The sequence below is a fragment of the Colius striatus genome, chromosome 10 (assembly GCF_028858725.1).
Source record: "Colius striatus isolate bColStr4 chromosome 10, bColStr4.1.hap1, whole genome shotgun sequence".
NCBI lineage: Eukaryota > Metazoa > Chordata > Aves > Coliiformes > Coliidae > Colius > Colius striatus.
This window is the reverse complement of record NC_084768.1, coordinates 28,869,644-28,885,468: the sequence shown is the minus strand read 5'-3', so window position 1 is coordinate 28,885,468 and position 15,825 is coordinate 28,869,644. Positions and strand designations below refer to the sequence as shown.

At 54.1% G+C, this 15,825-nt stretch overlaps 1 protein-coding gene across 5 annotated transcripts; it reads right to left on the bottom strand.

Annotated features, from left to right (window-relative positions):
• Nucleotides 1–1,971: 1,971 nt before the first annotated feature.
• On the bottom strand, nt 1,972–13,485 carry TAL1 (TAL bHLH transcription factor 1, erythroid differentiation factor). Of its 5 annotated transcripts, none has more exons than XM_062004234.1 (5): nt 13,353–13,485; nt 11,994–12,042; nt 10,199–10,627; nt 9,331–9,422; nt 1,972–5,254 (listed from the first exon to the last, which is right to left on the bottom strand). In XM_062004234.1, exons 3-5 carry the CDS (start codon nt 10,621–10,623, stop codon nt 4,836–4,838), a joined length of 936 nt encoding a protein of 311 aa, XP_061860218.1. In that variant the 5' UTR covers nt 10,624–10,627; nt 11,994–12,042; nt 13,353–13,485; the 3' UTR covers nt 1,972–4,835. The 5 variants fall into 5 exon arrangements, with proteins under 5 accessions (XP_061860218.1, XP_061860217.1, XP_061860216.1 ...); XM_062004233.1 differs by having other exon boundaries at nt 11,893–12,042; nt 13,353–13,484; XM_062004232.1 differs by lacking the exon at nt 11,994–12,042 and having other exon boundaries at nt 13,353–13,484.
• Nucleotides 13,486–15,825: the final 2,340 nt, after the last annotated feature.

The following is a 15,825-nucleotide window of genomic DNA, read 5'->3' as shown; positions in this document are numbered from 1 at the left end:
TGATGCCACTAGCAAGAGGTGAACCCCAGCCTAGTCAGGTGAGGGCAATGCCACCCACAACACCCAAGCTATTGTGCTCCCACTGCCCTGATCACTTCTGTGGAGTGGAAACCAGGACCCACAGGTGCTTTTCCCAACTTTCTCCTCTGCTTTGCATGAACAGAGGGAAAAAAAAACCCAGGTTGGGTTGTGGCTTTTTTCCCCTCATATATATGAATATACAGAGCAGTGCTCATCATCACTTGCAATGCAGCACAATGGTAAAGAAGATGTTCCCATTTGATGGGAAATAAATGGAATCTTCCCTCAGAAGAGTGAGAAGGGCTCTCAAAAATTACTTTTAAAAAGTAATTTTTAAGAAGGAAAATAAATAAAGGCAGAGGGTGTTTGCTACCTTCTGTGACATTTGGTGGCCAAGCAGCAGCAAGGTCCAGATGCTTCAGAGAGGAAGGTGCTAGAGGAAGATGCTCTTTACAGCCCAGCAGCTCCCAGGCTCTCCCCACCACTGGGGTTCATCAGGAGTGATGCACATTGACCATCCCAGCATGGAGTGGGTGACATCAGCACCCTCCCAGCTCTTTCTATAGCTATAGACATATATATTAAATATACATATGTGCAGGGAGTGCTTTGGAACCTTCACCTTAAGGATGCTCTTCCTTTTACTGATGTCAAAGGCTGTGTGGCCATGAAGGATGTTTTAACTGAAGAAAGAAAGAAAAGCAGAAGGAGGAAGTGGGAAGAGAATTGTCCTGGCAATGGAGGGAGGGAGGGAGGGAGAGGAGCAGGAGGTGGGAGGGAGAGATAAACGGTGGCTGAATTATCAGCTCTCACTGGGCTGGCAGCAGGATGGGGGCCAGGGGTTAAACCAGCTGCAAAGCTGTGATCAGCCAAACCCAGATAACCACCCAGCAGCCCCACACCTTGTCCCAGCACACAGGATGAGAATCAGCTCAGCCCTGGCTGTGGGGGCTTTGCTCAGTCTGGCCAGGGGGGACTCCTTGTGACCCCACATCCCCCTGCATGGGGGAATGAGAAGGGTCCCCCTCTTTCACCCGGGGAGAATTGTCACCCAGAAGCTTTCACAGGGAGTGTTGGGTGCCGTGCTGCTGGGCAGGGGGAGGTAGAGGGGTAGCAGCTAAGCTTTTGGGTAGATGCTTTAAAAAAGCAAAGGATGCTCTAAACCACCCCATTTAAGTAGGCAGTGACTCTAAATATCACAAAGGCAAGAAAATAACTACAGTGCAATCCCTGTTCAGCTGCTCCATGCCATGGGCATGGGGTTGGCCACCCTCAGCAGCATGGTATTGGAGTTATATGCATCTATAAAATGTACATACACCCACACACACATTCAGTGCACCACCTGGCCTGTAAACACTCCTCAACTGATGGTACCAGGCCTATCAGTTTTTAAAGTATTTGTGCACATGGCTAGGATGTCAACTTCTCTTTTTTCCCTAAAAACCAGAGGAATTACTGTCGCTGCCTCTTAAATTGCAGCCAAATGCTTGCTGAGCTGTGAAGGGAAACGGCATAGGCCCCAGCAGCCCCCTCCTCACACTGACCCCCTTGCTAAAAGAGGGGGAAAAAGCCATCAAGGCCTTTGGGGGGACCTGCAAATAACGTGCTGGGGGTAACACAGAGGCAGCTGGTAACGCTCGCCTGCAGCGGGGGGATTGCTTCACCGCCCGTCTTCCTTCCTGTCGGCCCCGCACGCTCTTCCTCCCTCTTGCTCTCTCTGCAAAAGCCCAGCCCAGGCTGGACAGCAATGAGCCAAGCAAGCAAAAAAAACCATAGAAGCTGCTTTTGCAAAGTTGGGGTTTTTTTTTTGCTGCCTGTTTATGACTTTTGGTGGCTGGGGGATGGGCCACCCTGGCACCCTCCCCCCGTGATGCCCAGGAGTGAAGTACCAAAGTGGTGATGGATCCCAATGCTGAGGAGGGAGAGAAGCAGACAGCAAGGGGAGGCTGCTTTGTAAAACTTTATTTAGAAATATTCTTGATATATTCATTATATATATATATTTATATATACACACACATTACAACAAATGTGTTTTCTAAATAGCACATCCACAGTGGGTTGAGACTCAGGGTACCAGGTCTGGTTACTTCATTTCTGCAGAAAAAATGCAGAAATCCAAGGGGAAAGTGGCAGAGAAAGGGATGGGGCTGAAAAAGAACCAAACCCCCAAAACTCATAAGGCAGGAATTCACTCACACTGTACAATGTTGCCCCAAAGTGTTGTTTCCTACAGAGACAGGGGGGCGATGGGCCACACAGCAAGAGGTGAAGCAGGCAGGAGGAGAGGTGGGCAGAGGAAATGTACCATTCAAATCACAATTAAAGTACAACTGTACATACCCCAGGAGACTTACTGTGTGCCTTGCTAAGGGCTACAAGCAGGCACAGACGTGCAGGGGGGTGTTGGGGGCGTGCTGCCAATGTTGTACCATTTTCCCAACTGTTCTGATACTGAAAAGATTAAAACAAGAACCCCAGGCTTGTGGGGAGTGAGGAAATTCTGAGTATTGGTGATTTTTTTCTTGCAATAGTTTGATAAAAAGGATGTAAAACCCCCACCTAGCCCACTCTGGGGTTATTTCAAATGCTGAAAGCCATTTACCTGGGTGACAGCATCCCCTTTCCTTCCTGCAGGGTCCCTGCCTGCCAGGCAGCCCCCATCTCACACTTCTCCTTCTGGCACCAGGGGCTGCCCAAACCTCTTCCTCAGCATCACTCCAACACCCACCTGCACCCCCTTTAATAAAAACTCCCACACACAGACTATCCAGACCCAAGAAAGAGTTTTCCTCCTCTTCCATAATTTAAGAGGGGGAGCAGTTGGTCCTTTGGAGGATTTGGGGTCTATGCTGGAAACCCTTGCTTGGGCCAGGACCCCTTCCCAGGCAAGTAATGTGCCAACCCATGTGCCACACCTATTATTTACAAAGAGGCATTAAAATCAAGTGGGGATGGAAGTGACAGGGTTCTGAACAAAGCCCATATGGCCCAAACCCTCTGTATTTCCTTGTACCTCAGCACCCTTGAAAAGGAAGGAGTGCAGTGGAAGACATCCCCACTCAAAGGACTTTTTCCCTTCCAAAGGATGTTTGTGGGTGGTTTGGTGTTTCTTATTGTAGCATGGTAGAGATTTCTGTGCCTTGGTATCTCTGTGGAGGATGGGCTTGGGGCAACTGCTCCATCAGCCATCAGGCAGTGGGTGAGAGGTGGGCCTGATGCAGCGATGACAGCATGGTGTGCTGCCCAGCTCCCAGCCACAGCAGCCCCTGGTCTCAAGACCTTCTGCTTCCTAGATGCCCTTCCAAGGCGGGCAGCAGGGATCAGAGGATCAGCTCAGTCACAGACACCAATTTTGCAGCAATTTGAGCACTTGAGAATGGAGACTAATCCCACCAATGCTTTTAGTGCTTCCCCCCAAGATTCAGAGAGGCTGTGAGCTCCTACCAGCCCCAGGCAAGTGAGGACCTTCCTAATACCAGAATAAATCCAGCACTGTAGTCCAGTCTGGGGGCATTGGCACAGCTCAACCACCACCATTTTCACACAATAAAACCAAACAATTCAAAGCATATCATTAAAACCCTTTTACAACCCTATGTACAAGCACACTGTTGATGCATCATCGACTCCTTTTGCCTTTTCGTTGCTTCTTGAATTTAAAAATCCCCCAGTCCAAGGGGATGCTTCACTAGAAACTTTTTTTCATTGTTTTTTTTTTCCCCCCCTTACCAATTCTGAAATTCATCTTCCTTGAGAGAAGCTCTGACCTTATAGAAAATGCTGGGAAAACTCTAGGAGGCCACAACAGCCTTGGAGCTCACCCACTGAGCGTTACCAGCAGAAGAATCAGGGACTGGGAGGGCAGCAGAAAACGCCTATGTACCTTTTTGTTCAGTGGTTACTGCATGACAGTGTTCAACAGAAGTAATCCCACATCATAAATACAACAACCCCAAACAATCCAAAGTCAGGCAGAAGGGAAAGGAAAAAAAAAAACCAAACCCAAACCAAAATGTAAAAGAGGGAAAAAGAAATAGTCTTAATCCTTTTAATAGTTCTTTTGCTGAGGGTGTTTTTTCACCTCTTTTAAGAGAAGCACTGGAAGGGGTTGCCCAGGGAGGGTGTGGAGGCTCCTTCTCTGGGAGGTTTCCAAACCTACTTGGACTCATTCCTGTGTGACCTGATGGAGGGGAACCTGCTTCATCACGGGGTTGGGCTGGATGAGCTCTGAGGTCCCTTCCAGCTCCTACCATTCTGTAAAGAGATACAGTCAAAAGCTCTCAGGCAACGGGAACACGTGGCCCCAGCTCCTGCTCAAACCAGTTGCATTTGCCACAGGCTGGAGGAATGCTGCAGCACTGGTGAGTTTCAGCAGTCTCCAGCACCACGTGGAGCTGGAAAGAGGCGGTGGCCTCCGCCAGCAGTGAAAGGGGAGTTCCACGTCTCAACCAGGCGACTGTTTCAAAAGCGACGGTCATCAAACGGTCTGAAAAACCCTCTAAAGACTGGGGAGGTGCTGGCTGTGTCCCCTTTCCTCCCCTACAGTGTCACACCATGAGCAGTATGTACAATGAAGATGACTTCAATTCTTTTCTTCTTTGTACGATCACGTACCTAAACACCGAACGTCCATCTGGTTTGGTCTCATCCTCGGCCAACGTGCCAGATGCTCCGTCCTGGGGCTGGGGAGGATGGGGAACCCGAGCTCCCTTCCTCCAGGGAAAAGGCAGAGAATCACAAATCCCAAGGGCACAAGTTCCAGCCATCTGCACCAGGGTCTCGCCCTCCAGCCTTGGCACTTGAGGTCATCACCGCTGCGCGTTGCCTTCCACGGGCAGGATGGGGTGGTGCAGCCCCCGCGTGTGCTTCGACTCCAGCGCCTCGTGCTCTTCCGTGAAGCTGTCCGGGCTGGCCGCTCCGTCCAAAGAACTCCCACAGCTAGAGTTAGGAGACAACATGTCCTGCAGAAGGTCTTCCTGGACTATCCCCGAGTCTTTGTTCACTTTGCCCCTTTGGTTTCCTTCTTCCTCTTGGTCGTTGAGCAGCTTGGCCAGGAAGTTGATGTATTTCATAGCCAGGCGCAAGATCTCGTTCTTGCTGAGTTTTTTGTCGGGGGGGTGTGTGGGGATGAGCTTGCGGAGCTCTGCAAAGGCTCCGTTCACGTTCTGCTGTCTCCACCTCTCCCGGCTGTTGGTGAAAATGCGACGCACCACTTTGGTGTGAGGACCTGCAATGGTAACCACAAAGAACTTTCATGTATTCCTTTGCTGAATCATCTCCCACATTACCTGACTGCCTTCAGTGCCATCAGCAAGGCGCTGAAGCGGGAGTTTTGCAGCTAACCTGGTGAGCTGAGGTAGCTGTAACTTCAGTTCCATGGAAGGGGAAAAACAGAGTTGTGTCTTTTTAGATGTCTCCTGATGTGCCTAAACTTACCTCTCCAAGGAGGAAGGTATAGGCTGTGACACACGTGCAGAAGGCTGCTCTATTTTTAGCATATCTCAGCTCATCGACAAGGGTATCTCAGCAATAAAGGTCCTGATAAAAGTTCCTCTCACTGGGTGGTTTTGTTTGCTATCCTGCAAGTGTCTTTGGGACATACCATTGGAACAGGAGGAAAATAGCTTGAGCAGAGGCTTTGACAACTCAAAGGTCCTGACATCTCCCCTGGTGTAGGCAGGATCCAGAGCTGACAGAGACCATAGTCTTGCCACCAGTCCTCTGGGTGGTTTGTTTGACACAAGGTGGTAGGATTTGTCCCATAGCAATGAAGACAGGTAGCAATGGGACCCACAGAGTGAAAACAGTGTCCTTGCTAGAAGGATGGTCATGGGTGGAGGATAAAGCAGTTTCACAGCTGACCTGGACTCTCTCTTGCACATCAGTCCCACAGAGCAAAGGTCCCCATCTGACCCTACCTGGAGAAGGGACTCTAAATCAGTCGAGGTGTCCATTTGGCTCAGATACGTGTGAACTCTACTTAAATCCCTGGAATTTTGCAGCCACATTTCTGATAGGGCATATTACAACTCATAAAAGGCACCAATTCTCCTTCCAGATCATCAAGGTAACTTCTGTTGGCAGAAGCAAGATGTTGTCTCTGTGCTGGAAGAGACCCAAAAGGATGTCTACCCAGAAGTACTGTGCTACAGGAGTAGCAATGCTATAAATCAAGACTGCAGGTCTTTGGGTCCAAGGAAAGTAGTTCACACGAGGAGACATTACCGTAAGATGCTTTTAATCCTCACCTCTAGGAGGCACCAACAGTGGAGCAAGTCTCTGGCTGTGGTGAGCAGTTTAAGCCATAGCTCTACCATCACCCAGTGAAACCAGCATCCTAGGAGGAGCATCTGAACATCATTATTCTTACCCAGCCAAACTCTGGGCTGTTTTGATCATGTCAGAGCAGCCAAACAGATGTGATTTTGGAGGCATCCTATTCAGGCTGCACTTTGGCAGATCCCAGCTGGCACAATGTGAGTAGAATCCCACATTCCAGCTGATTAAACAACATCACACTTTCCTCTCTGCAGGGGAAACAGAGTCCCTTGGGTCCAGGACATCACACAAAATGCCCCCCACCTCGGGGTTTGCATGGGGACACACTCCCAAGCAGCCAGATTAAAGTTATGGCTTCTCCAGCATGTGAGCAGCCATACAATTTACTTCTCCCTGCAGTGTGCTCAGGAGCAGGGAGTCCCCCAAAAATCACACAGCCCCAGAGATTCACTGGGCAGTGTTGGAATGAGAAACTCATCTCTGACCTCTAAGATCCCAGTCTGGTGCTTTCATAAAGACAATTTTCTACTCCCAAACAGCACATAAATGCCCTTTGAATTAAATAATGTGCAAGAGCACCTGGAAAACAGAAGGTTTCTTGTCCTTGATGTGCACAGCCCACTGTTGTGGGGTTGTGGGGATGGTGGTGGGGACCAAGGGGACCTCAACAGCACCAGGCTGCCCAGCACTGCTGACAAGACAGCAGAGAGTGTGCTACGACTTGCTACAATAACACAATGGTTTCAACACATGCTCTTTCCAGGAAAGACAAAGCAACCAGCCTTGAATGCAGAAGGAGCTGCAGCTTAAAACCTTCTTACTCCTGTAAGAGCAAGAGAAAACCCCCAAATTTGGATTATACTATTTATTGTTTAAGAAAATAAATCTCAGGACACCTGCAGTCTTCATAGATGTCAAACATGCATCTCTAGTCACTAAAAGTTGCTAACTAAAAGGCATCTATTCACAAATAGTTCAGAAATCAGGAAAAAACCCCAAAGAATCTCTAAAGGTCCCTTCAAACCCCTACCATTCTATGATTCTGTGATTATATAACCTGTTTCTTTTCATCCAGGGGCACTCAAACCAAGCTCCAGGACACGACACCCATCCTGACACAGCTCACACCTTTGATTCTTGCATTTGTCTCCTTCCCTTTTAGAAAGTGATTAGGTTTGGGCTACATTGAGCAATAGAGAAATGTGAAATGCCCCATAGCTGTGTTATAAAGAGATTTCTCATACAGAAACTTGTCTCATAATTAACTCAAGCAATTGGCTGACAATTTTTGCCTGGGTTTTGTTCCAGTTGATTGACTGATGCTTTTTCAATTGCAATTAGAAATCTGAAGGAAACTAATAAAACTATGAACTTCCAAAGTTCAGGAAATTCTTGTAGATACCTTGTTTTGGGGGGGGTACAGTTTTATCTCTATTTTTTAAAGAAGATATTCAAGGCACCAAACTTTCCCTAAAATGGGTAAAGAAATAGTTGCAAAAATTGAACACTTGTTTCCTTCAGAGGAAACCAAATACCAAGCAATCAGACAGACTCTCCTGCCCTTCTGCAGCTCCCAAGGGCTGAGGACCCTCTGGGTGCCAGGTGAGCATTTGAGTGATGAGCAAAGCCTGGCAGACACACAGATATCTCAGCCAGGGATGCACATTCCTGCGAATTGCTCCTGTTTAGACAACATCATCTGGTACCTAATTTTCCCCACCCTAAAAAGAATAGTCTAAACCCATTCTTGGAAACCCACGTGAGCCAGAAGCTGCAGGATCGGGTCCAATCTATGCACCTGCATTAAATATAACCAAAAACTTGGTTACAAGCAGATAGCTGTGTAATCCTTAATATCTAATTTAACAGCAGGTCCAAAGCTTCGGCCAGCCACCGTCATTTGATGGACTTTTCACTGTAACCGCTAAGCCTCTGAACCAAAAGCCCAGACAAAAAGCCGGGGCTGAGACAACCCTTGCCCCGCGGGGCCAAGGTCTGAAAGGACCAGGCAGAGAGTGGGGAGAGGGGGACTGATGAACGGAGATAGTGCCCGAGCCCTTCATTTCGTCCCGTGTTATTTTAGAGCGATGTGGATTATGATGTGATCAGATTTTTGGCTTAAGCCGGATGGCAGAAAAGGGACAGGCAGCTGGAAAGAAGGAAAATTAATTGCCTGGCGATTGAAAATACATCGTTTGCAATTGCTAAAGAGAAAACACACTTCAACGGACCTCGTTTGTCCGGGCTGTTCGCTCCGCGGGTGAACGCGTCAGCCTTCCAGCTGCAAATGGTTGTTGCCAACAGCCCTTGGCGTGGGCAGCGCTGCCGCCTCCCGCAACACACGCCGGCTGCGTGGGAGCAGGCGCCGGGATGCTGCCCTGCCTCCTCCCGCCTTCCTTTCGGCCAAGTTATCCTACCAGTCCGAGGACTCTCGCACCTGGGAGCTCTGCTCCGATACCAGCCCGTCACCCTCCACAGCCGCTCGCAGGCTCTGCCACAGGACCAGACACGGGGTATTTCTCCACGGCGGACCGCAGCGGGCTGTGGGTATTTATCGAATGATGGCAAAGGGATCGGCCACAATCCCGCAGTGACCCTGCGGACCTTAGCACAGGTTTCGCTCCTTGCTTTCACTCAGTGTAAAGGTGAGTGGGATCTTTCTGTCCAAGGCTGTGTGCTGCGTTACCGATGTCTCCTGGCTGAAAGCGTTTGCAAACACAACGTGCCACTGCAACGGCCCCGACCCAGCCTGTGCCCTTAACAAAGACTTACATTTACCTCTAAACAGTTGGCAGAACGGGGATCTAATTAACCATACCCTGAGCTGCTGTGCTGCGTGAAAGCAAATCCACCGAGCACGCTGCCGGGATGGATTCGGGCTCTGCAGCCCTCCTGCCATCCTAGAATACCCTTTCCATTTGGGGGGTTAATTCCAGCCTCTGGTACAGGGCAGCAACTCGCCCCTTTCATCAGATGCCCCAATCCTTCCCCCGCCGAGACAGCGTAAAGGCGAAACGCTCTCACCGTCAGTGATCTCCATCTCGTAGGGAGAGGGTCTCCTCTTCACCCGGTTGCTGCCGTACATGGAGAAAGAGTCCGGTTCGCCGAAAAACCCGCTGCAAACGAAAGGCGAGAGAGGCTGTGAGGACACGACGGCATCTTCGCGGCCCCCGCGGGGAGGGGGAAGCGTTCGGGGCCGGTGGGAAAAGCCGAGCTGCTGGTCTGCTCCGTGACCTCGGAGGGAGCTCACGGCTCACGACGCCGAGCTCGGGGTCGTGCCGCGACGTGACACGCGTCCGCCCCGAGGACACGCACCGAGGGACTCCAGCCCTGCGTGTGCTGGTTCCAGGGCAAAGCCCACCTCCCCCCCCGCAGCCGACGGGCACGGCCGGCCGCCCGGGTCAGCCTGCACCGTACCGCAGCCTGTCCCAGGAGCGGACAGGGCAGCGGGGCGCGGGGGCTGCGCTTTGGCCCTGACAGAGCCTTTTCTTGTCTCATGCGTTTATTCGTGGGACTCATCGGAGGACAGAGAGAGCTCGGGTACCACTAAAGCAGCTCTCGAGAAGTACCGCCTTCACTCACGGGCCCCTTTGATCTGCCTGGGACATTTCCATCGTGAATTTTTGTTTTCTTTTTTCTGGGAACGACAGTTTTCGTTTCGGGTTATTCCCCCCCTGCCCCCCCCCTCCGGTTCCTTTCTTCCTTTGCAAAGTTACATGCAAACCGGCGATGACTAAGCGCCGAGCCCCGCGCGGCGGAAGGGATGCTGCCGCTGCCACCCCTCTCCCTCCTGCCCTCCCCCCTTCTCTGAGCCCCACAACAGAGCTGGGCACCTCTGGAAGCCGCTCCGAGGGAGCCCCGCCGGAGCTGGGGTGTGGGGGGAGACACGAACCTGTTGATGGTGGCCAGCGGCTGGCCCAGGTTGTAGAGCATGGCCCTGCCGGGGGGCTGCAGCGGGAGCGCGGGGGGGCTCAGCTGCACCATGCGGGCCTCGCAGGCGGCTTCGGCGGCGCGGCACGGCTCGGCGCCCGGCGCTCTCTGCATCGTCTCCCCCGCCACCTCCCGGCTTTTTATGTCCAGGGAGCCCCCCCGGCGCACCAGCTCGATGACGGGCACGGGGGCGGCGGGGGGCCCGGGGGAGGGCCGGCCCGCCTCCTTGGACGCCCCGTTGAGCAGCAGCTGGGGGTCCGCCGGCGCCTCCATGCCCCCGCGGCTGCTCTCCGGATCGCTCGTGGTCTCCGCTTCCGAGTCGTGTCGCCGGGGGGGGCGGGCATCGCGGGGGTCACTGGGGGGCGGCGGGGCGGGCGGCCTGTCCATCGTCCTGCGGAGAGAGGCGGCGGTGAGGGGCGGCCCCGGCTGAGGCGGGGGAATGGGGGGTGAAGAGGGGGAGTACCCCGCCTCGGGCGCCGCCCCGACGGGGAGGGGGTGCGCTGCCGGGCTGGGGCTTCGCCGGCGAGAAATGGGGGGGAAACGGGGCGGGGAGGGGCAGAGGAGGCACTAACCGCCCCAAGCCCACGGGGGCTGCGAGAGGAGCTGGGGGAGCTCGGGACCGGCGCCGCCGAGATGTGCACTGACGTCACGAAGCGCCTCGGCCTCGTCGTGACGTCACGGAGCCTCGCGGAGCGGTGTGACGTCACGCGGCTCCTCGGCCCCGCACGGCGCACCGGGCCGGACTCTCACCCCCCGCAACCCCCCGCAACCCCCCGCAACCCCCGCGGCTACGCGCGGAGCGCTGAGAGCGTGGAGGCGGCTGGTGCAGGCAGAGCGGCCGGGCCGGCGCCCCGCGCGCCTCCGTGCGTGGCTGTTAAATGATGCGGCCAAATTATCGCCGAGCGGCAGGAGGCTCAGCTTGCCCCAAACCCCCCACGCCACGACCTCGCCGTTTGGGTGAATTTCTCTTCGTTTTGGGATCCCGCCGCTGTTTACCGCCCCGCGCGGCCCGGCCTGCGGCAGCAGCCTCAGCTCCCGGCTTTAAATATTCTTCTTCTTATTTTTTAAACAGCGAAATATACCTCAAGCTACTTTTTTTCGGGTGGGGGAGACGGGGAGGGGGTTCAACCATCCCGTAACGGAGTGGATCGCGCCGCTATCCGCTAGGGCAGGAAGGAGGAAGGGGCCCGAGGCGGAGCAGCCGTCCTCCATCCGCGGCCGCGCACCGTCAGCGGCCACCTTCTCCCACAGAACCAATACTATCGCGACAGAGCACCTCGCGATATCGCCGTCATTGCCATGCCGTTTCTCCCACACCTCGCCTCTCGTTCTCTTGTTTTTATTCTTATAAATAAGGGGCTTGGCGGCGCAGAGAGCTGCCACGCACTGGCTCTCCTCATCCTTCTCGCTCCTTTGCCTCGGGTAATTTCTTTCTTTCGTTTCTGCTGGGCTGAACTGCTACATAAAAGCTTTTTTTTCCCCCTTTTTCTGACCACATCTCACAATTTTTCTTGGGAGAATAAAAACCCCAATAAACAACTCAAGCATTCAACCCAAAGCACAAGCTCTCTGCCTTCTCTCGAGCCCCCCCAACCCTCCAGGAATCAAAAGAATCGAATTGCTTATTCCGATATTGTATAGGAAGAGATTACTCACATGTGTCATATTTAAGTAGGGACACCGCAAGTCTCTCCTGTTTCAACAAAAGCGCTCTCAGTGTCAGGCTGAATTTACTCCTCCCACCTCAAGGTACTTACGACTTTACGGAGAGGAAGGACACCCGCACCGGGATAAAACTGCTAAATCCTGGGAGGAAGAGAAGGGCGGGAGGGGAGGAGGCGGGGAGGGGAAGAGAAAATGAGGAAAGAGTGGATCGCGTGGGCCCGGATTGTCAGGGATCAGTGAAGGGGAGAGGGAAGAAGAGGATTGCACCCCGCCGCCTCGCACACGGGGCCACAACGCGGGGTGGCTACGGCCTGGCGTGGAAAAACCATAAATGGGTATTTAAAAACATAAAAGAGAGAGAGACAAAAAAATTTCTCTCTATATTTAGGCCGAATTGGGCGTTTTTTTGGACACATTGCGAAGCCGGTCTCCCCGGGAGGAAATCGCAGACGGGGCCGGAGACGGAGTTGTTTTCCTCTCCGTGGGCTCGCAGAGAGCGGCGGCGGTTCTTCCCCGCCCGGCTGGAAAACTTAGTTCCTAAATGGGGGTAAATCGAATTCCCAAAGGGGCCGGTAACCGGCAGCGCTCCCGCCCGAGGTGCCGCGACGGCCGGGGCCGGGCCGCCGGCGGGGTGAGCCCTCTCCCCGCGGCCGAGCAACAGGAAGGCGAGCACGGTCGTGTGTGGTGTATGTGTGTCGTCGTTCCCCACCCCGCCAACGGAATCATGAAAAATAAGGTTTTCTCCTTCGTAAGAAACGAAATAATCCCGCCGGCGTCTCCTCCCGCTTTCGTTAAAAACGAAATACACAAATCCGCAGAAATACCCGCAGTGTTTTACCGTCATTTGGGGGTGAATTCGTGTAGAAAAATCGGGGGGAGACATTAATTCCCCGCCCGCTGGGTTCTCCTCCGCAAAATCCTTTTGTTTTCCAGAGGCGGATCGGCAGGAAATTTCCAGCCCAGAACCGCACCTTTGCCGCGGGTCTTTTGCGGGGAAATTGCCCCAAACGGAGGAATGGGCTGGAGCGGTGTTTGGGGGAGACCCTCATGCCCCCCGCCCCTAGAGCAAGAGATCGGGCCGTGGCCATCGGCCGGGCTGGGTGCTGTGGGGGAGGTGAGGGTGTCCCCGCTCCCGGGAGAGGCCGGGGGTCGCCGGGCCCTGCGGGTAGCGGCGGCGGTGCCGGGGGTCCCGGGGAGGCGGTGGCGGGGAGCGCACCCCACAATTTGAAAGGCGAAAGCGTCTTCTCCTCCTCACCTACCCCGCATCAAAGGAGGGAAAAAGATTAAAACCCAACCGCGGAAAAGACTTGGCTTTGGGTTTTTTTTTCCCTTTCGTTTGTCTCTTGTACAGACAGGAGCCCCTCCAAGCTCCCTTCGCTGCTCCCCGAAACCCCCCAAAACCCCATCCCACGCCCCCAGCCCTCTGCGGGGCCTGATCCCTCTCTACTCACCATTTGCTTTTCATTGGGAAAAGTGAGTGGAGCCATTTTGTGGCCTACGCATGGCGGCTCTATTTGTAGCAAGTGTTGGGTGGCTTCAGCCGGGCAGGCTCTAATTCCACATCACGTCCAGTTTCCTATTTAGTATGGAGAGCGGAACACTACTGCAATGTGGCCGAGAGAGATAAAACCCCAGCAGTGGCCCGCCTGCCCTGATAAGCTTCTAAACCCATTATTTATGAAATGATTCATTATTATTTGGCAATTTTATCGAAGGAAAGCGGAAAATTATTGCAGGGATATGCATAGGAATAACTCCGGCATGCATGCCTTCTAGCTTTTTATGTGTGTGTGCTTAGATGCTCTTAAAAAGACACTGCAAAAAAAAGAGAGAGTAATAAAAAATTGCACTGTGGCTGCCTGCATCTGAATAGCAATTCTTTATTTTAGTCCTCTTGGAGGTTATTATGCCTCTGCTCTTTTTTTTTGGCTTTTCTTCCCCCCTCCCCCCCCCCTCCCCCTTTTTTTTCTTTAAATATGGAACACCTACTCGGTGCTTAATTAAATCTAATGAGCCAAAATAAATTGTTGGAGATGCTGAAAGAGAGGGAAGGGGTGTGGGCTGCTTTGGGAGAAGAGGAGGTAAATAAAGCACAGGTAGAGGAGTTGTTTTAGAGAGAAGTGACCCCATCCCCAGCCTTTCTCCCCCCACACTCTGTGTTTTGGTTGAAGGGATAAATTGGGGTGAGCTCCCTGTATCATCTCTCGTGCTGGGGCGAGGAGAGGCCAACGATCCCTAAGGGGACCGGGGCTGCTGGGGAATGGGGAATGCAGAGGGTACCGACCTGACACCCCTCGCCCTCGGGAAATTCGGGATGGGGAAAAGGAGAATAGACCCTTGACCGCCCCAGAGCAGTGCGGGTCAGCAAATGGGGCTCGGGGGCCGGGGCTGGCTGCGCGCCCCGTCGGGGCTGGGGCTCCGGGCCGTCCCCAAAGCCGCCGTGCGAACGGAGCGGCTGCTGCGGGACGAGGGTCGGGCGGGTGAGGGGGTCGGGTGTCCTAAGCGGCGCTTGCAAGGCGACGGGACGCAGCTGAAACCCTCCCCAAATTCCTAGAGGGGTCTCGGCACAGGAATGGGGTGAGGCAGGGATCGCTGGAGAGTTCTGAGTCCGCTCCTCTGGACACGCACAGGTAAAACGGTCCTAAAGAAAGCGGCTGGAGGCAGTTTTCGATAGCTCGGGGGGATCAATCTGCCCGGGCAGCCGAATCTCTACCGGAGCAGGCTGGGATGGAGGGAGCCGGACTGAACACCTCTCAGGACCTTCCCCTGTCCCGGCTGCGGGGTTGGGGCAAAGCTGCGGCCCCCGGCCGTGCGCGGAGCCCGAGGCGGGGGAGAAGCGTCGGCCCCGTCCGCCGTCGGGGCGGTGAGGCACGATCGCACCTGCCGGGGGGCGGGGAAGGGGGAGGGTAGGGGATCGCTATTGTCTCCCCACCACCTGCACGCTCGCTCGCAGGGGGAAATGCCGAAGCTGTTATTCTTCCTTTCACTCCTTCCCTTCAGCCTCCCGCTCTGGACGCGGCCGTGGGAGAGGTTTCCACACAGCCTCCCCCCAAGCTCCCGGGCGCGGCTGGGGTCGGGTCCCGGCGGGAAGGAGCCCGCACGATGCCGGCAGCGTGAGTGGGGCGGCGGGGCAGCGCCGGTCACGCCGCGGAGGAGAGCCCGCCGTGCCTCCCGCCAGGAAACACGACCATTTGCAAGCCGGCTCCTCTAAGCAACAGGAAACGTTAAAGATAGAACAGCCGGGGCTGGGCGGGGGAGATTAGGAAGCCGAGCATCTTCTCTGCATCGAGAGCCGCTGCGGGGCCATTCCCACCCGCGCCCGCCCACGGTGGGGTGGGAGTCGTGGCCCTGCTCAACCCACCTCTGCCCGCCCGGTTGCCTCTTGCTGGGCAACCTCATCCCCAGTGAGGGGGGACCCCGGTGTGGGCGCGTTTCCTCGCCACCGGTGGGTTTCCCAGGCACACCAGACAACCCTGGGCATGCTCCCACCCCACACTTCACGAGGCAAGGAGGCCTCGAGCCCTGAGGTAGAGAGCACCAAAACGATGCAGAATAAAGAGGTCAGTGATGCTCACAGCAGGCCCAAGACTTTTTGAGCAAAAGCTGTATCCTGTTATCTTCCTTTAACTCTACCAAAGGAGAGCTGGAAACAACAGAAGCAAAAGGGAAACCACCTTGATCAGGCTGCCCCTCCACATGTGGCATGGGCAGTGGAGCCAGCCCTTGAGGCTGGTGCCCTGGTGCTCCAGAGCTCACAAAGCCAGCCCTGGCAGCTTGAAATTACTCAGCATTGCACTATGAAAGGAAAATGCTGCTTGAAGGAAGGGTGGGTTGTTGTTGTTTGGGTCAAATAACTGAATATTTCGCTGGCTCAGAGGTTGCAGTCCAGGAGGACATGATTTGTGTGACTTAGCCTACCACCAC

Bases quoted from the DNA above. Each gene is read 5' to 3' on its own strand.
- TAL1 (XM_062004232.1), bottom strand. The intron at 9,423-10,198 runs GTTCGTGTCTCC...TTTCGTTTGCAG, and splicing joins CCGCTGGCCACCATCAACAG to CGGGTTTTTCGGCGAACCGG. The intron at 5,255-9,330 runs GTGAGAGCGTTT...TTACCATTGCAG, and splicing joins CGAGATGGAGATCACTGACG to GTCCTCACACCAAAGTGGTG.